Source organism: Pleurodeles waltl, chromosome 12, assembly GCF_031143425.1.
Source record: "Pleurodeles waltl isolate 20211129_DDA chromosome 12, aPleWal1.hap1.20221129, whole genome shotgun sequence".
NCBI classification, from domain to species: Eukaryota; Metazoa; Chordata; class Amphibia; order Caudata; family Salamandridae; genus Pleurodeles; species Pleurodeles waltl.
This window is the reverse complement of record NC_090451.1, coordinates 22,283,296-22,301,911: the sequence shown is the minus strand read 5'-3', so window position 1 is coordinate 22,301,911 and position 18,616 is coordinate 22,283,296. Positions and strand designations below refer to the sequence as shown.

Sequence of the window (18,616 nt, the reverse complement as noted above, 5' to 3'; positions counted from 1 at the left end):
TCCGGGGAGAGGTGGCTCTTCTCTCCCCCTCTTCTCTCCCTGACCGTCAGACACTCCGGGGAGAGGTGGCTCTTCTCTCACCCGCTCTCTTCTCTCCCTGCAGTTGTACGAGTTGGACGGTGATCCAAAGCGGAAGGAGTTCCTGGACGACCTATTCAGCTTCATGCAGAAGAGAGGTGAGGCGGAGGGCTGGGGAGGAAGGTTGTGGTGGGAGGGCTGGTGCTGGCTGGAGCGCGAGTGATGGTTGTAGACCATTAGGGCTTGGGGGTGACTGATGGCACGAGGGACGGGATGATCGATGGCACGAGGGTTGTGGGGTGGCCCATGGCACGAGGGTTGTGGGGTGGCCGATGGCACGAGGGTTGTGGGGTGGCCGATGGCACGAGGGTTGTGGGGTGGCCCATGGCACGAGGGTTGTGGGGTGGCCCATGGCACGAGGGTTGTGGGGTGGCCCATGGCACGAGGGTTGTGGGGTGGCCCATGGCACGAGGGTTGTGGGGTGGCCCATGGCACGAGGGTTGTGGGGTGGCCCATGGCACGAGGGTTGTGGGGTGGCCCATGGCACGAGGGTTGTGGGGTGGCCGATGGCACAAGGGTTGCGGTGTGGCCCATGGCATGAGGGTTGTGGGGTGGCTGATGGCACGAGGGACAGGGCGGCTGGTGGCACGAGGGTTTGAGGGGGGTGGGTGGCCATGAGTGCCGGGTTGGGGGCGAGAGCTGGCTGAGGGTTGCCTGGCACCTGAGTGGTGGCTGTGAGCACGAGCACTGATGGATGCCTGTTTGCGTGACCGTTGGGGGGTGCCTCTTTGTAACTCCTGTGCTGCCATCCTCTGCTCGTCTTCACTGCTGGTTGGACCCTTGCCCCCTCTGGTGCCCTGTCCTTTCACTGCTGGCTGGGCACTTGTCCTCCCAGGTACTCTCTGCTCGCCCTCTGTCCTTGCTTGGCACCGTTTCTGCATTGCTCACTCCTGGCAGGGCCCAGGGCTTCGCTGGCACTCTCTGCTTGCCCTCGCCGGCACCCTTTTCCACTCGCACTCACTGTTGGCTGTGCCCATGTCCTCGCTGGCACCCTTTCCTCTCGCACTACGGTCTGGGTCCTGGCCCTTTCTGGCACCCTTTCAGCTCGCTTGGTACTTTAAGGCACCCTCTCAAGGCCTTGCTACTGCCAGAGCCGTTTGGGCATCCTCAATGCCCTGTCTGGCTCCTGGCTAGGTGCTTGTTCCTGCTTGCCCCTTCCCTGTTTGCCCTCTCTGCTGGCTAGGCCCTAGCTTTCGCTGGCACCCTCTCTGCTTACGGTTCCTATTGACTGGGCCCCTCCTGGCACCCTCTCTGCTCTGGGTCCTACTGGCTGGCCCCTCCTGGCACCCCCCCTGCTCCGGGTCGTACTGGTTGGGCCCCTCCTGGCACCCCCCTCTGCTCCGGGTCCTACTGGCTGGGCCCCTCCTTGCACCCCCTCTGCTCACAGTTCTTACTGGCTGGGCTCCTCCTGGCACCCCCTCTGCTCCGGGTCCTATTGGCTGGGCTCCTCCTGGCACCCTCTCTGCTCCGGGTCCTACTGGCTGGGCCCCTCATGGCACCCTCTCTGCTCTGGGTCCTACTGACTGGGCCCCTCCTGGCACCCTCTGTGCTCACGGTTCCTACTGGCTGGGCCCCTCATGGCACCCTCTCTGCTCCGGTCCTACTGGCTGGGCCCCTCATGGCACCCTCTCTGCTCCGGGTCCTACTGGCTGGGCCCCTCATGGCACCCTCTCTGCTCCGGGTCCTACTGACTGGGCCCCTCCTGGCACCCTCTGTGCTCACGGTTCCTACTGGCTGGGCCCCTCCTGGCACCCTCTCTGCTCCGGGTCCTACTGGCTGGGCCCCTCCTGGCACCCTCTCTGCTCCGGGTCCTACTGACTGGGCCCCTCCTGGCACCCTCTGTGCTCACGGTTCCTACTGGCTGGGCCCCTCCTGGCACCCTCTCTGCTCCGGGTCCTACTGGCTGGGCCCCTCATGGCACCCTCTCTACTCTGGGTCCTACTGGCTGGGCCCCTCCTGGCACCCCCCTCTGCTCCGGGTCGTACTGGTTGGGCCCCTCCTGGCACCCTCTCTGCTCCGGGTCCTACTGGCTGGGCCCCTCCTGGCACCCTCTCTGCTCCGGGTCCTACTGACTGGGCCCCTCCTGGCACCCTCTGTGCTCACGGTTCCTACTGGCTGGGCTCCTCCTGGCACCCTCTCTGCTCCGGGTCCTCCTGGCTGGGCCCCTCCCGGTACCCTCTCTGCTCCGGGTCCTACTGGCTGGGCCCCTCCTGGCACCCCCCTCTGCTCCGGGTCGTACTGGTTGGGCCCCTCCTGGCACCCTCTGTGCTCACGGTTCCTACTGGCTGGGCCCCTCCTGGCACCGCCTCTGCTGCGGGTCCTACTGGCTGGGCCCCTCCTGGCACCGCCTCTGCTGCGGGTCCTACTGGCTGGGCCCCTCCTGGCACCGCCTCTGCTGCGGGTCCTACTGGCTGGGCCCCTCCTGGCACCGCCTCTGCTGCGGGTCCTACTGGCTGGGCCCCTCCTGGCACCGCCTCTGCTGCGGGTCCTACTGGCTGGGCCCCTCTTGGCACCCCCTCTGCTCCGGGTCCTACTGGCTGGGCCCCTCCTGGCACCCTCTCTGCTCCGGGTCCTCCTGGCTGGGCCCCTTCTCGCACCCTCTCTGCTCCGGGTCCTACTGGCTGGGCTCCTCCTAGCACCCCGTCTGCTCCGGGTCCTACTGGCTGGCCCCTCCTGGCACCCCCTCTGCTCCGGGTCCTACTGGCTGGGCCCCTCCTTGCACCCCCTCTGCTCACAGTTCTTACTGGCTGGGCTCCTCCTGGCACCCCCTCTGCTCCGGGTCCTATTGGCTGGGCTCCTCCTGGCACCCTCTCTGCTCCGGGTCCTACTGGCTGGGCCCCTCATGGCACCCTCTCTGCTCTGGGTCCTACTGACTGGGCCCCTCCTGGCACCCTCTGTGCTCACGGTTCCTACTGGCTGGGCCCCTCATGGCACCCTCTCTGCTCCGGTCCTACTGGCTGGGCCCCTCATGGCACCCTCTCTGCTCCGGGTCCTACTGGCTGGGCCCCTCATGGCACCCTCTCTGCTCCGGGTCCTACTGACTGGGCCCCTCCTGGCACCCTCTGTGCTCACGGTTCCTACTGGCTGGGCCCCTCCTGGCACCCTTTCTGCTCCGGGTCCTACTGGCTGGGCCCCTCCTGGCACCCTCTCTGCTCCGGGTCCTACTGGTTGGGCCCCTCATGGCACCCTCTCTGCTCTGGGTCCTTCTGGCTGGGCTCATCCTGGCACCCTCTGTGCTCTGGGTCCTACTGGCTGGGCTCCTCCTGGCACCCTCTGTGCTCCGGGTCCTACTGGCTGGGGCCCTCCTGGCAACCTCTCTGCTCCGGATCCTACTGGCTGGGCTCCTCCTGGCACCCTCTGTGCTCCGGGTCCTCTATGCTGGGCCCATCCTGGCACCCTCTGTGCTCCGGGTCCTACTGGCTGGGCCCATCCTGGCACCCTCTGTGCTCCGGGTCCTACTGGCTGGGCCCATCCTGGCACCCTCTCTGCTCTGGGTCCTACTGGCTGGGCTCCTCCTGGCATCCTCTCTGCTCCGGGTCCTACTGGCTGGGGCCCTCCTGGCACCCTCTGTGCTCACGGTTCCTACTGGCACCCTTTCTGCTCTGGGTCCTACTGGATGGGCTCCTCCTGGCACCCTCTCTGCTGCGGGTCCTACTGGCTGGGGCCCTCCTGGCACCCCCTCTGCTCCGGGTCCTACTGGCTGGGCCCCTCCTGGCACCCTCTCTGCTCCGGGTCCTACTGGCTGGGCCCCTCCTGGCACCCTCTCTGCTCCGGGTCCTACTGGCTGGGCCCCTCCTGGCACCCTCTCTGCTCCGGGTCCTACTGGCTGGGCCCCTCCTGGCACCCCCTCTGCTCCGGGTCCTACTGGCTGGGCCCCTCCTGGCACCCCCTCTGCTCCGGGTCCTACTGGCTGGGCCCCTCCTGGCACCCTCTCTGCTCCGGGTCCTACTGGCTGGGCCCCTCCTGGCACCCCCTCTGCTCCGGGTCCTACTGGCTGGGCCCCTCCTGGCACCCCCTCTGCTCCGGGTCCTACTGGCTGGGCCCCTCCTGGCACCCTCTCTGCTCCGGGTCCTACTGGCTGGACCCCTCCTGGCACCCTCTCTGCTCGCTCTCCTGAGTGGTCCTTGCTGCCTTCGGTTTGGCATCTTGGATGGCTCCTGCTGTGACCAGTGTCTTGCAGTGCTCAGCCCCCATGAGCTCTGGTTTGTAGTTGCGCTTGTGCACATGGGGTCCCCAGCATCGCCAGCAGGAATGTTTCCTTTGAGTGGTGAACAGATTACCCGAGTCTGGGCGATTCGCTGGCTCTCCTGCAGGCGGCGTCTCCCTCACAGACCCCCAGGGACCCTGACAGACAGACCTGCCCTGGTGTTTGTGGACTTTGGACTGCTCAGCAGTGCCCGCCGCAGGTGGAGATCACCTGCCTCAGAGCTGCTTTGGTTTGCCTGGATTGAAACATGTCCATCTCAGTACTCCCCCTTACACCCTTGGCATGGGTAGCGGAAGTGGCAGCACATGCCCTCTGACCCCCACTTTCGCCCATACACAGATACATAGCACTTCACACTTACATAGACTCTCAGGTGCATTTAGAGGCATTGTTTGCTTCCCGCAGCTGTCCTGGAAGGGCACATCCCAAAGCCCGGGCCTCCAGCCTGCGGGTGAGCGCTACTCCTGCTCTGGAAATGTCCTCTCGCGCTACTAGGAAATGTAATGACTGCAAGATAGTCACGCGTTGTTATGTTGGCATTACAGTGCGACCACCCTAAGCAGGGTTATCACTAGGGCCCACCCGAGCAGTGCAGGTGGAGTCACCGGCAGAGGTGCCAGGAATACCGAAATAACACAAAGCATCACGTGCCCCGGCACTGAGGACGGAACCACGGAATGAAATCCATGCAACTCGGGGCGAATGATCATCCCCTGTCGCCTCTAAATGGCTTTTGAGTTGCAACATTTTGTCTTTATCCGCTTAAAGTTTTCTGAAATGACATCTATTGAAATACCACTTCCAGTTTTGGACAAACGAAGTCAATTTTCCAGAAGAAAACCTTTTCTGAAAATCTTAATCTTTGAGTCCAAAATGTCTAGACGTCTTTTTGCATTTTTAGTAAATACAGATGAACGGATACTGGTTTGCAGATGTGGAAGGCGCTCTCGCTGCCTGGCCCCATCTGGACGGCTTCACCCCGCGCCCTTGGGTTTCGGGGTGTTTGCTAAAGCGGCCTGCTCGCAGATCACTGTGTGGGAGCCCTGCGCTCAGTCCCCCCCCGCATTGAATGACTCTAGTCAGGTGCCTGGTATTACAACCCTGGGCCCTGGGTGCTCGCCTGTAACCCAAGGACGCGCCAGCAATGGGCACCAGTGTAGCAGCGCGGCCACGGTGCCAACCTTAATGGCAGGATCTCAGTTCTGGGCACACGAGAGCTGCCAGCATGATGTGAGGGTGCCAGGCGTAGGCCCTGCTCTCTTTCTGGTACTGAACGGGCACCTCTGAGGCCAGGGGTCGCAAAGACGGTGCAGGGGTCTCAGGGGCAGTGCCCTGTCCTTGGCCCCGCCGCTGGCACTGCCCTACTCGCCAGGACAGGCCGGTGAACGGAGCAGGGCTGGTGCCACCTGGATCGGAGGGCGCCCCCAGAGCCCCCGGAAGGCCGACCCCCCCAGCGTGCTTCTGCCCCGTGGCCTGGTGTTATTGCCCCCGTCTACCCGAGCTCTGACGCCCCCTGCCCAGGAGGGGGGGGCAGGGTAATGTCCTTCGGACCTCTGAAGATGAGTCTCCCCAGGCGAGAGCAAACGTGATGAAACGCGGTGGGGGTGTCGTTACCCCTCTGCCCCACCCCTTCATCCTACCTGAGCAGATGGAGGACCCCCTCCCCCGCTTAGGGACTGCTTTGTACTAATAAGTTAATAACACAATTACCTGGCAGCCGGCTGCTAATGCGACGGTGATTAAACCTCCCCCCCCCCCCCCCCCCCTGGAGCCAGGGGTGTCGTGGCGCTGCGTCGGTGGGCGCTAGGCTCAGTGCGTTGGAATAATTGCTGTCCTGGAGGCCTGGGCTGTGTGTACACACGGTGTCCCTCAGCTCGTCTCCAGTGTCACCCCAGTAATGAGGACTGAGCCCTGGGGGCCCTCGGCAGTGACCCCCCCGTCACACTGTTGTTGTGGTCTGTGAAAGGAAGCCTCTCCTAGACCCCTCCTCTGGGAGCCTCCCTGCAGACAGCAGCTGTCTGCACCCCTGGCATCTCTGGGGGGACCCTCCTCAGTCTCCCCTCTAGCCTCAGCAGCTCTTCAGCAGCAGCAGACTCCTCTCGGCGCTGAACCCATGCCGGCGCGAAGGGTCTGGCACCCTCTCAGTGTAGAAAGACCCCTGCTCTCTGGCGCCGTGCTCTAGACCCCTGCACCCCCTGCTCTCTGGTGCTGTGCTCTGGACCCCTGCTCTATGGCACTGTGCTATAGACCCCTGCACCCCCTGCTCTAGACCCCTGCTCTCTGGCGCCGTGCTCTAGACCCCTGCACCCCCTGCTCTCTGGCGCCGTGCTCTGGACCCCTGCTCTATGGCACTGTGCTCTAGACCCCTGCACCCCCTGCTCTAGACCCCTGCACCCCCTGCTCTCTGGCGCCGTGCTCTAGACCCCTGCACCCCCTGCTCTAGACCCCTGCACCCCCTGCTCTCTGGCGCCGTGCTCTGGACCCCTGCTCTCTGGCGCCGTGCTCTGGACCCCTGCTCTATGGCACTGTGCTCTAGACCCCTGCACCCCCTGCTCTAGACCCCTGCACCCCCTGCTCTAGACCCCTGCACCCCCTGCTCTCTGGCGCCGTGCTCTAGATCCCTGCACCCCCTGCTCTAGATCCCTGCACCCCCTGCTCTAGATCCCTGCACCCCCTGCTCTAGATCCCTGCACCCCCTGCTCTAGATCCCTGCACCCCCTGCTCTAGATCCCTGCACCCCCTGCTCTCTGGCGCCGTGCTCTAGACCCCTGCACCCCCTGCTCTCTGGCGCCGTGCTCTAGACCCCTGCACCCCCTGCTCTCTGGCGCCGTGCTCTAGACCCCTGCACCCCCTGCTCTCTGGCGCCGTGCTCTAGACCCCTGCACCCCCTGCTCTCTGGCGCCGTGCTCTAGACCCCTGCACCCCCTGCTCTCTGGCGCCGTGCTCTAGACCCCTGCACCCCCTGCTCTCTGGCGCCGTGCTCTAGACCCCTGCACCCCCTGCTCTCTGGCACCGTGCTCTAGACCCCTGCACCCCCTGCTGTCTGGCGCCGTGCTCTAGACCCCTGCACCCCCTGCTGTCTGGCGCCGTGCTCTAGACCCCTGCACCCCCTGCTGTCTGGCGCCGTGCTCTAGACCCCTGCTGTCTGGCGCCGTGCTCTAGACCCCTGCTGTCTGGCGCCGTGCTCTAGACCCCTGCTGTCTGGCGCCGTGCTCTAGACCCCTGCTGTCTGGCGCCGTGCTCTAGACCCCTGCTGTCTGGCGCCGTGCTCTAGACCCCTGCTGTCTGGCGCCGTGCTCTAGACCCCTGCTGTCTGGCGCCGTGCTCTAGACCCCTGCTGTCTGGCGCCGTGCTCTAGACCCCTGCTCCCCTGCTGTCTGGCGCCGTGCTCTGGACCCCCCCTGCTCTTTGGCGCCGTGCCCTAGACCCGCAGAGTTTGTGTCCTTGGCCCTCTCTGGAAGGGTCCAGATGCCTCCTGCACCCTTCAGCTTTAGATTACAACCGCGACTTTGCTGTAGCTGAGAGAATCTCAGCTAGGCTTTGGTCCCCCTGTCCCAGAGAAGGTTGTGATGTGTCTGCTCCCTTGGGTCTCTCAGTGTGATCCTCCCTTGGGCTTCCAGACCTTCTGCGCGTCTTGTGATTCGTGGGCTTGTTGCCGCTTACATTCAGTCCTCCTTGTATGTCCCCTTCCCTGCAGATGCTTGTCCCCCTCTGTGATGAGCTAGTCTCTGTCCTTCTCTGGTATCTGCAGGTCCTCTGCATGTGTTGAACACCTTAGTGTTGCAGCATTGCCGTGGTGCCTCCTAGCCCTGACCTGCTAGGCTGTTGGGCGAGGGCCGTCCTCCACGGAGGTCTGGTGTCGTGCACGAAGGGGTGGGCCGGTGTCGTGCACAGAGGGGTGGTGTGGGCCGGTGTCGTGCACAGAGGGGTGGTGTGGGCCGGTGTCGTGCACAGAGGGGTGGTGTGGGCCGGTGTCGTGCACAGAGGGGTGGTGTGGGCCGGTGTCGTGCACAGAGGGGTGGGGTGGGCCGGTGTTGTGCACAGAGGGGTGGGGTGGGCCGGTGTCGTGCCCGGAGGGGTGGGCCGGTGTCGTGCCCGGAGGGGTGGGCCGGTGTCGTGCCCGGAGGGGTGGGCCGGTGTCGTGCCCGGAGGGGTGGGCCGGTGTCGTGCCCGGAGGGATGGGCCGGTGTCGTGCACAGAGGGGTGGTGTGGGCCGGTGTCGTGCCCGGAGGGGTGGGCCGGTGTCGTGCCCGGAGGGGTGGGCCGGTGTCGTGCCCGGAGGGGTGGGCCGGTGTCGTGCCCGGAGGGGTGGGCCGGTGTCGTGCCCGAGGGGGTGGGCCGGTGTCGTGCCCGAAGGGGTGGGCCGGTGTCGTGCCCGAAGGGGTGGGCCGGTGTCGTGCCCGGAGGGGTGGGCCGGTGTCGTGCACAAAGGTGTGGGCCGGTGTCGTGCACGGAGGGGTGGTGTGGGCCGGTGTCGTGCCCGGAGGGGTGGTGTGGGCCGGTGTCGTGCCCGGAGGGGTGGGGTGGGCCGGTGTCGTGCCCGGAGGGGTGGGCCGGTGTCGTGCCCGAAGGGGTGGGCCGGTGTCGTGCACAGAGGGGTGGGCCGGTGTCGTGCCCGGAGGGGTGGGCCGGTGTCGTGCACAAAGGTGTGGGCCGGTGTCGTGCACAGAGGGGTGGGGTGGGCCGGTGTCGTGCCCGGAGGCCCGGGCCGGTGTCGTGCCCGGAGGCCCGGGCCAGTGTCGTGCACGGAGGGGTGGGGTGGGCCGGTGTCGTGCACCTTCTTTGGATGCGGATATTTCCCCAAAGGCAGATCTATCAGTAAGTTTGGCTCAGAAAGGGCACATGGGTATTGGATATACATAGAAGGAATGGTACGTTCAGGGCCCCTTATTTCCTTTAATAATGGGTTTCCTGTAGGATGTTTTCAGTGGATGTGGGGAGATGTCTGCAGCGAGAGACCCCAGTGGAAGCTTTGGCTGCTGTGGAGCTGTTGAGGACGACGTCCCCAAACATATGAGCTGCACTTTGTTGTGAAGTCGTTTGCGACATTAATGAAATATTCAGTGAGGAGTAGCATCAATGATAGGTTTTGTTAATTAGACTCTTTAGTTAGTAAATTAGGTGACCTTTGTTTTGCATCTCAGAGGATTTGTTCAGGTCCACTTTAGAGTTCACTCCCTCTGGATTCAGAAATATTTTTGTGTAGTTTCTCTGATGGGTTCTTTGTTCTGAGGTGTGCTGGGGTGGTGAGATCTTTGCCTTTCTGCAGTGACTGTAATTTTGGACAGTGTGTTTGTCATTGTGGTGGGATTTCGCCCATGGTCCTTGCGGGGTCCTTTGCTCACGCAGGAGAGGCGTTGCTTCTGGTGTCTCATTGGCACTGAGTGGCTCCTCGGATACGCAGTGTGATAAGGTGGTCAGAGATGGTCCAGGACACGGTGTGCTGTGGCGATGAAGTGGGGGAGAAGAATGGGGACTAGCTGAGAGTTGAAGGACGGTAGTTGTGGTCTTTGAAGTCTCACCTTTGGTTTGAGAGCAGGTCTTCCGATTGCTGAATCTTTGCACCTGTTGCTCGCTCTTTGAGCCTTCTGCAGGCCCCTTGCTGATTCCTGCCCTTGTTTTCAGGGACCCCTGTGAACCGGATCCCCATCATGGCCAAGCAGGTGCTGGACCTCTACATGCTGTACGTGCTGGTCACCGAGAAGGGCGGCCTCGTGGAGGTCATCAACAAGAAGCTGTGGCGGGAGATCACCAAAGGCCTCAACCTACCTACCTCGATCACCAGCGCGGCCTTCACACTCCGGACTCAGTGAGTACTGTGCGGCCCTTGCCTCTCGCTTGGCGGACACGCGTGCCCGCTGCCTGGGCGAGGGAACTCCCCGCTGCTCACGCTGTCCCCTCTGATGCTTCCTCAGATACATGAAGTACCTCTACCCCTATGAATGTGACAAGAAGGCGCTCAGTAACCCCAGCGAGCTGCAGGCGGCCATTGATAGCAACCGGAGAGAGGGGCGGCGCTCAGGCTTTGGTGGGAGCCTCTTCACCTACTCCCCCAGCGGGGCCCCAAACTTGCTGTCTCCCCCCAAACTGCAAGGACTTGGGCTATCTGGCACCACCAACGGAGGCCCTGCAAACCTGAAGATCAAGAAAGGTACGAAGGGGTGCCCGCGTACAGGCTGGGGTGTTACTGAGGTTGGGGGGCTGAAGGGGGGGCAAGCTGGTGGTGACCTAGCAAGGGCTGAGAGACTGGAGAGAAGGCGAGACTGTCCAGGATATGTACAGTGGGGCAGATACACAGAGGCGGGGTGGAGGAGGATGAGTGATGGGGCAGTTTTAGAGTCGTTGGCAGTCGCTTCTCAGTTGAGGGGCTGGACTTGAGGCAGTCATGTTTGAGGTATCCCAGTCCAAGCTAGCGCTTTGCGTGCTGTAACCTGGGGGTACCACCTGTTCTCTGCTGTACATTTCCACTGCCTGCCAGTGACTGTCTGTTTTTTGACCTACAGAAGATGAGGTGTCTGTACCGATAGCGGTCCCAGCCCGGGTCCCGGTGTCCTTAAGTGGCCACCTAAAGGTGGCGGGGGCACAGGCTGCGGCCTTGGAGAATCTCAGGGAAAAGATGGACTGCGGGGAGCCCCCAGAGAAGAAGCTGGGTCTGAGCAGCGAGGAGCAGCAGCGGGCGATGCAGCGAGCCATCCAGCACAACCTGCTCGCCATGTCTTCCCAGCTGCCCATGAGCATCCGCATCAACAGCCAAGGTATGTCCCCCGTGTGCAGCGCTTGCACCTTCAGCACCCCCGCCCAGCTTCTCCCTCCTCCGAACATCAACAGCCAAGGTATGTCCCCCGTGTGCAGCGCTTGCACCTTCAGCACCCCCGCCCAGCTTCTCCCTCCTCCGAACATCAACAGCCAAGGTATGTCCCCCGTGTGCAGCGCTTGCACCTTCAGCACCCCCGCCCAGCTTCTCCCTCCTCCGAACATCAACAGCCAAGGTATGTCCCCCGTGTGCAGCGCTTGCACCTTCAGCACCCCCGCCCAGCTTCTCCCTCCTCCGAACATCAACAGCCAAGGTATGTCCCCCGTGTGCAGCGCTTGCACCTTCAGCACCCCCGCCCAGCTTCTCCCTCCTCCGAACATCAACAGCCAAGGTATGTCCCCCGTGTGCAGCGCTTGCACCTTCAGCACCCCCTGCCCAGCTTCTCTCTCCTCCAAACATCAACAGCCAAGGTATGTCCCCCGTGTGCAGCGCTTGCACCTTCAGCACCCCCTGCCCAGCTTCTCTCTCCTCCAAACATCAACAGCCAAGGTATGTCCCCCGTGTGCAGCGCTTGCACCTTCAGCACCCCCTGCCCAGCTACTCCCTCCTCCGAACATCAACAGTCAAGATGTCTTCTCAGTGCGGAGCACTTTCACCTGCAGTCCCCTTTTAGCCCTACTCCTACCTCTTCTGAGCACCAGCACTCAAATTATCTCGTCACTGTATAGCGCTTGTACGTGCAGTCCCCCCTCATCCATATCATCAGTCTCTTCTTAGCATCAGCAGTCAAGCTCTTATCAGTGTGGAGCACTTGTGCCTTCAGGTCTCCCCCAACATTTGCCTCCTGTGAGCATCATCAGCCTAGGAATAGTCTGTGGGCCAGACTTCAACATCTGCCTCTGAGCCCCAGCAGTGGAGGTATCTTAATGGTGTATAGCGCTTGTACCTTCAGCTCCTCTGTCCCCAACATCTGCCTCCTCTTAGCCTCAGCAGTTCCGGCGTCTCATCAGTGCGCAGCCCCTGCACTTCAGCCACCACCCATCTCTTAGCGTTACCTGGGGTAGCCACATAACCAGCTGCTGGTAAGGTAAGACTTTCCTGCCTGCAGGATGACCCTCCTTGTTGCGCCTTTTAAAGCAGGAGAGGCAGCGCTGGACTCCAAGCACCCCACAGGTCCTCCCCGCCGGCCGTGCACATGCTCTACTTGTGATGCGTCAGTTTTGCAGCTGTTGTCATTGACTGGTTGTATTGTTGCTTTGTATGTAAGTATCGAATCGTATTGGAGAGTGGGAAGTATTGTGAAGGCGTGGTTTGTATAAATTAAGTGCAGTGGAGACCGCAGGCGAATCATGTGTTTGGGCCTTTCCATCATCTCAGAGGGATGGCTGCAGGTGCTAAGGTGGACTGTAGGTTAGTAAAGCCCTGCTTCGGACCTGTGCAGACACAGTCCTGTAGCGCTTTCATCCGAAGCAGCAACGCAAGTGCTAGAGGCAAGTGTCCCCTGGCGAGTGGTGGCCAGCACCATTCTGCCTCCCATACATATTGAGAATTGTTTCTGAGAGTACCTGATGCATTCGTCGGCCAGGAGTGGCCCACCTGGGCTATCTTTGTTCCTCGGCACACTCAGTCTCCAGGCATACATGTAGGTTCGTAGCTTGTACGGCTGTAGATTCACATGCTCTGCATACTCCTGTCTACAATGTTGGGGTTGGAGTTCTCTAGGCCTCTTGCCTGCGCCACCAGGGCACATGTCTTCCTCACTCCCCGTGCTTCCTACCCCAGCCTGCAGGGCATCTGCCACCCTTCTTACCTTCCCATCTCCCATGCGTCGGGTTCTATCTTTGCTGTAGTGCTGCCTGGCCTCTTCCCTAACACATCGGTGCCCACCTATGCATTCCAGGCTTCTCTCCCACCCTTAGTCGCTGTGTGCCCCATCATACCTGCACCCCCCCATCACGCACTCCACTACTGTTGTAACATAACCTCATGATGAAGAGTAATGGGTTCCCCTGTTGAATGTCGGGACACAGGCTCTAGCAGGTCACACCGCTGACCAGTATAAACCATCACTCAACAATATATTGGTACTGTCCAGCATTGCTGACCATTGTTCAGTGAGGTTACACTGAGCGATATCCAGCGGACCGTATGCAGACCTCTGTTGGACCCTCCCAGACTGCACTTTTGGTCCAGATCGCCAGACTCGTGCGATATAAATGAAAATACAAGAAAATTCCCACTTCTTCATCCTTCCACACTGAGTTTTCATTCTCCCTGCATGTCCTAGACCCTCGTTATTTGTGAATATTATTTTAAATTATTTATATGTTATTTTTTGGCTTTGGTGTTGCTTCCCCTTGTTTCAGTGTTATGTGCTCACTGATACAGTGTTCACTGCTTACTTGCTTGTGAGAGTCTACTAAGGTGTGATTCCTTCCCCTCCAGGTGACAGCCGGCAGGACTCTGCCATCAGTCTAACAACCAACGGCACAAACAGCATCAGCATGTCAGTCGAAATCAACGGCATCGTCTACACAGGTGAGCAGGCGCTCCCGGGTCCGCAGCGGTTGGCCTAGGCTCCTTCTTTTATACTCGAATAGAAACTAACCTTCCAGCAGTCAGATGCTTTGGCAGCTAGTGCTAAGCATTGCAGCCAGAACAGTATCTTACTCTGGACTCAGCCTGAAACAGGGCGTTGTTGGTGATTCGCTTTTACAATTGAATGCCGGCTGTTTAGTGACCTCTCAGAGCTAGGGTAGTTGTGTGTTTGCACTTGAAGTATCGGGTTCAGCAGTGGGAGGATTTGTCCGGCTTTGGTATACTGGGGAAGATGTCCTGTTCAATAAGGATTTGATTCTGTTGAGTGCGGTGTTAGTCTGTTCTCTGGTGAGTATGTAAATAGTGTCCTTGGATGGTAGTCTTCGTATGTAGTGCCTTCAAGGGAGGTCTGTCCTCTGGTGGGATGGTAGATAATGGTCACGGGATGGTAGTCTTCGTATGTAGTGCCTTCAAGGGAGGTCTGTCCTCTGGTGGGATGGTAGATAATGGTCACGGGATGGTAGTCTTCGTATGTAGTGCCTTCAAGGGAGGTCTGCCCTCTGGTGGGATGGTAGACAACGGTTAGGGCGGTAGTCTTCGTATGTAGTACCTTCAAGAGAGGTCTGTCCTCTGGTGGGATGGTAGATAATGGTCACGGAATGGTAGCCTCGTATGTAGTGCCTTCAAGGGAGGTCTGTCCTCTGGTGGGATGGTAGACAATGGTCAGGGGATGGGAGTCTTCGTATGAAGTGCCTTCGAGGGAGGTCTGTCCTCTGGTGGGATGGTAGATAATGGTCACGGAATGGTAGCCTCGTATGTAGTGCCTTCAAGGGAGGTCTGTCCTCTGGTGGGATAGTAGATAATGGTCAGGGGATGGTAGTCTTCGTATGTAGTGCCTTCAAGGGAGGTCTGTCCTCTGGTGGGATGGTAGATAATGGTCAGGGGATGGTAGTCTTCGTATGTAGTGCCTTCAAGGGAGGTCTGTCCTCTGGTGGGATGGTAGATAATGGTCAGGGGATGGTAGTCTTCGTATGTAGTGCCTTCAAGGGAGGTCTGCCCTCTGGTGGGATGGTAGATAATGGTCAGGGGATGGTAGTCTTCGTATGTAGTGCCTTCAAGGGAGGTCTGCCCTCTGGTGGGATGGTAGACAACGGTTAGGGCGGTAGTCTTCGTATGTAGTGCCTTCAAGGGAGGTCTGTCCTCTGGTGGGATGGTAGACAATGGTCAGGGGATGGTAGTCTTCGTATGTAGTGCCTTCAAGGGAGGTCTGTCCTAGGGTGGGATGGTACACAATGGTCATGGGATGGTATTCTTCGTATGTAGTGCCTTCAAGGGAGGTCTGTCCTCTGGTGGGATGGTAGACAATGGTCAGGGGATGGGAGTCTTCGTATGTAGTGCCTTCAAGGGAGGTCTGCCCTCTGGTGGGATGGTAGGTAATGGTCACAGGATGGTTCTCTTCATATGTAGTGCCTTTGAGGGAGGTCTGGGGGATGTTAGGCGTCATGGGGGAGTAGTGTTCATATGTAGTGTCTTCGAGGGAGGTCTGTCCTCTGGTGGGATGGTAGACAATGGTCAGGGGATGGGAGTCTTCGTATGTAGTGCCTTCAAGGGAGGTCTGCCCTAGGGTGGGATGGTAGACAATGGTCAGGGGATGGGAGTCTTCGTATGTAGTGCCTTCGAGGGAGGTCTGTCCTCTGGTAGGATGGTAGACCATGGTCAGGGGATGGGAGTCTTTGTATGTAGTGCCTTCGAGGGAGGTCTGTCCTCTGGTGGGATGGTAGACCATGGTCAGGGGATGGGAGTCTTTGTATGTAGTGCCTTCGAGGGAGGTCTGCCCTCTGGTGGGATGGTAGGTAGTGGTCACAGGATGGTTCTCTTCATATGTAGTGCCTTTGAGGGAGGTCTGGGGGATGTTAGGCGTCATGGGGGGGAGTAGTGTTCCTATGTACTGTCTTCGAGGGAGGTCTGTCCTCTGGTGGGATGGTAGATAATGGTCACGGGATGGTAGTCTTCGTATGTAGTGTCTTCAAGAGAGGTCTGTCCTCTGGTGGGATGGTAGATAATGGTCAGGGATGGGAGTCTTTGTATGTAGTGCCTTCGAGGGAGGTCTGTCCTAGGGTGGGATGGTAGACAATGGTCACGGGATGGTAGTGTTTGTATGTAGTGCCTTCGAGGGAGGTCTGCCCTCTGGTGGGAGGGTAGGTAGTGGTCACAGGATGGTTCTCTTCATATGTAGTGCCTTTGAGGGAGGTCTGGGGGATGTTAGGCGTCATGGGGGAGTAGTGTTCATATGTAGTGTCTTCGAGGGAGGTCTGCCCTCTGGAGGGATGGTAGACAATGGTCACTGGTATTAGTCTTTGTATGAAGTGTCCTCGAAGGAGGTCTGTCCTCTGCTGCGATGGTAGGCAGTGGTCAAGGCGTGGTAGTCTTTGTTTGTAGTACCTTTGAGGGAGGGTAGGATGCTTGCGAGACCTAATGTGCAGCAGTCTTCATGAAATATTCAGTGGCGTACTCCTTGATTGTGCAGTTCCGAGGTTTGGAGTGTACATGTTATCTGTGCTGGATGTGTAGTGGAAAGGTATTGGGAACAGAGGGTTTCGGACATGCCCAGCAGCAGTGGGGGCTGCCGCTCGTGTTTCTTGTGACTAAGTAGAGGGTGTTTCCTTTGGTGTGGGTTTGTCGGTGATATTTTATTTAATGCGTAGTTTTCAGTGGTTGTAGAGTATGTTGTAAACTCGTGGGTGCAGTAGGTGATCTCTTTAAGGACGGTGAGCCATCAGCGGAGGACAGAGTGCTTGTAGATCAGGCCATTATCTGGCACGGAGTGGTGAATACGGCATGTGACTTGAAGGTGAGTGAGGGGTCTGGGCATGCAGAACCAGGTGAACTTTATGAAGACGCCTTAAGAGCTCTTGTGTTTGCAGTCTGTGTGCTGTAGCCTCGATGGAGAAGGATGTTTGGAAGGCGCAGAGGTGACAGTGATTTGTTTCAGGCCTTTCAGGCGAAGGGGTGATTGACGTCTGTAGTGAAGCCACCTGTAGCACAAGGTGTCCTGTCGCCGGTGCATGGGTTATGTGTGGGGATGAGTGGCATGTGATTGAGGTTAGCTTTATGTGAGCTGTCGACAGCTGTCTGATTGTTAAGGAAAGTGGCAGCTGGCACAATCTCTACCATAACCTGAGGTGCAAGAGGCATTTGTTCTAGCCCATTTAAGCCCCCACGCTTACCACAGAATCCACCTGTACCATTTTTACCCTTAGCCCAGAGAGCTGGGAGAGGGGGGTGAGGAAACCAAAGGATCATGGTTGGCACAGGTGCTCGTCCAGTGATGTCAGGAGATCACAGGATCAAGCAGACCTTTTCTGTATTATGTACTCCACACTAGGTCTGTTCTGTGATGTACACATCTTCTCCATGTGCTGGTAGCATTTGTTCCTCTTGTGCCTGTTTAAAACAAATCATCCACTCGCCCTGGCGATCCGCAGGCCTGCTCCTCGCCCTGGCGATCCGCAGGCCTGCTCCTCGCCCTGGCGGTCCGCAGGCCTGCTCCTCGCCCTGGCGGTCCGCAGGCCTGCTCCTCGCCCTGGCGGTCCGCAGGCCTGCTCCTCGCCCTGGCGGTCCGCAGGCCTGCTCCTCGCCCTGGCGGTCCGCAGGCCTGCTCCTCGCCCTGGCGGTCCGCAGGCCTGCTCCTCGCCCTGGCGGTCCACAGGCCTGTCCCCTGTGCTCCATACCCTGGACCCCTCTTAAAATATCTTTTCTTTCATCCCAGGTGTGCTTTTTGCCCAAACGTCTGGCTCTTCTGCGACGCACCAATCAGGTTACACCAAAGCGAGCAACAATCGTGGTACAAGCGCCAGCGGTGCACAGGCCACAGCCGGACTCCCCGTACCGCAGACACCCACATCCAGTAACCCTTCGCCTTAAGAAATGACGCCTCCTGTTATTAAATCCCACCCTCCCCGAGGGGTGGGCAAGAGGAGACAAAATGTCTTCTCCCAGCTGACGCCAAAAAAGAAAAACCCACTTGAATTTTTCTGTCTCAGGGTTATTGTAAAGTTCTGGATATAAATAGGAAAAAAGCTTTAGAGAGGGGTCAGCGCTCTGGGACCTCTGAGCCAGTAAGCTTTATTTTATTTTTATTTCTTTTTCTTGCGTTGACATAAAAAACCATTTACCTCACTAGTACACACTTGCACTGTTGACAAAACCTGCATCCACAAAGGAACAATAAGAGGCAACGAACGACAGATTTTCTCGTGTCCAGACCCTAAAATCTTTAATATATACCACAAAATGTACAGTCCTTTTCTTTTTCTTAACTCTTTGTAATAACTATGGTCAAAGCGTATTGAATGTTCAGAGTTGTTTTTGTAAATACTTTCTATTTTATTCTCAAAAAGAAAAATGTTGAACCTCAAAAAATCTGAATATAAGTAATCTATATATATGTATATCTATATATCTGTGTAGACATGGGTATATAACCTGTGCTGTTTCAGGGATGCATAGCTTTGTTTGTTCCCCTTTTGAGATGAACACTTTAGTTGCTGTCGGGGAGGTCTGGGACATGTTACTGTTGGTAATGAGTTGTGGTGGCTGTGTCATGTGTCGGTAACTTTGGTGTCTGTAGGCTTAGGTTGTCGTAGCCACATGCATCTTCATGATAATGGACCCTTCTGATGAAACGGGTGTAACACATCTGTGCCCACCACCCAGTACACAGTTGCTAGCCTGCAGTGAACTTCTGAAAACTTTCTAATGCGCTGTTTGTCCTACGACTGCCGGTTACATGTGCGATTGCGTCAGAAGAGCCAACAGGCCCAAAACAGTCCATTACCTCTCAGAACTTCTTTGTCATTTCCCTCAATGCCTCTGTGCCTTGGCTCAGGCCCTATGGAGGTTCATTCTGCTGGTAAGAGGGTGAGGAGGCATAGTCTCCTGTGTGTATGTCCATAGCTCAGTCTCGTTCATATCCGCTCTGGCGAGAACCTTCCAAACTTAGCGTAGGTGACAAGTATTGTTTTAGTGGTGATGTCACA

At 58.7% G+C, this 18,616-nt stretch overlaps 1 protein-coding gene across 1 annotated transcript in view; it reads left to right on the top strand.

Annotated features, from left to right (window-relative positions):
- Window positions 1-17,993, top strand: part of ARID3A (AT-rich interaction domain 3A) — a 161,111-nt gene extending 143,118 nt beyond the window's left edge. The window contains exons 4-9 of the mRNA XM_069218352.1: window positions 104-176; window positions 9,911-10,094; window positions 10,201-10,436; window positions 10,789-11,040; window positions 13,485-13,577; window positions 17,347-17,993. Of these exons, the coding sequence (XP_069074453.1) occupies window positions 104-176; window positions 9,911-10,094; window positions 10,201-10,436; window positions 10,789-11,040; window positions 13,485-13,577; window positions 17,347-17,501 (993 nt within the window). The 3' untranslated portion in view covers window positions 17,502-17,993. The remainder of the gene's footprint in view (window positions 1-103; window positions 177-9,910; window positions 10,095-10,200; window positions 10,437-10,788; window positions 11,041-13,484; window positions 13,578-17,346) is intronic.
- Window positions 17,994-18,616: the final 623 nt, after the last annotated feature.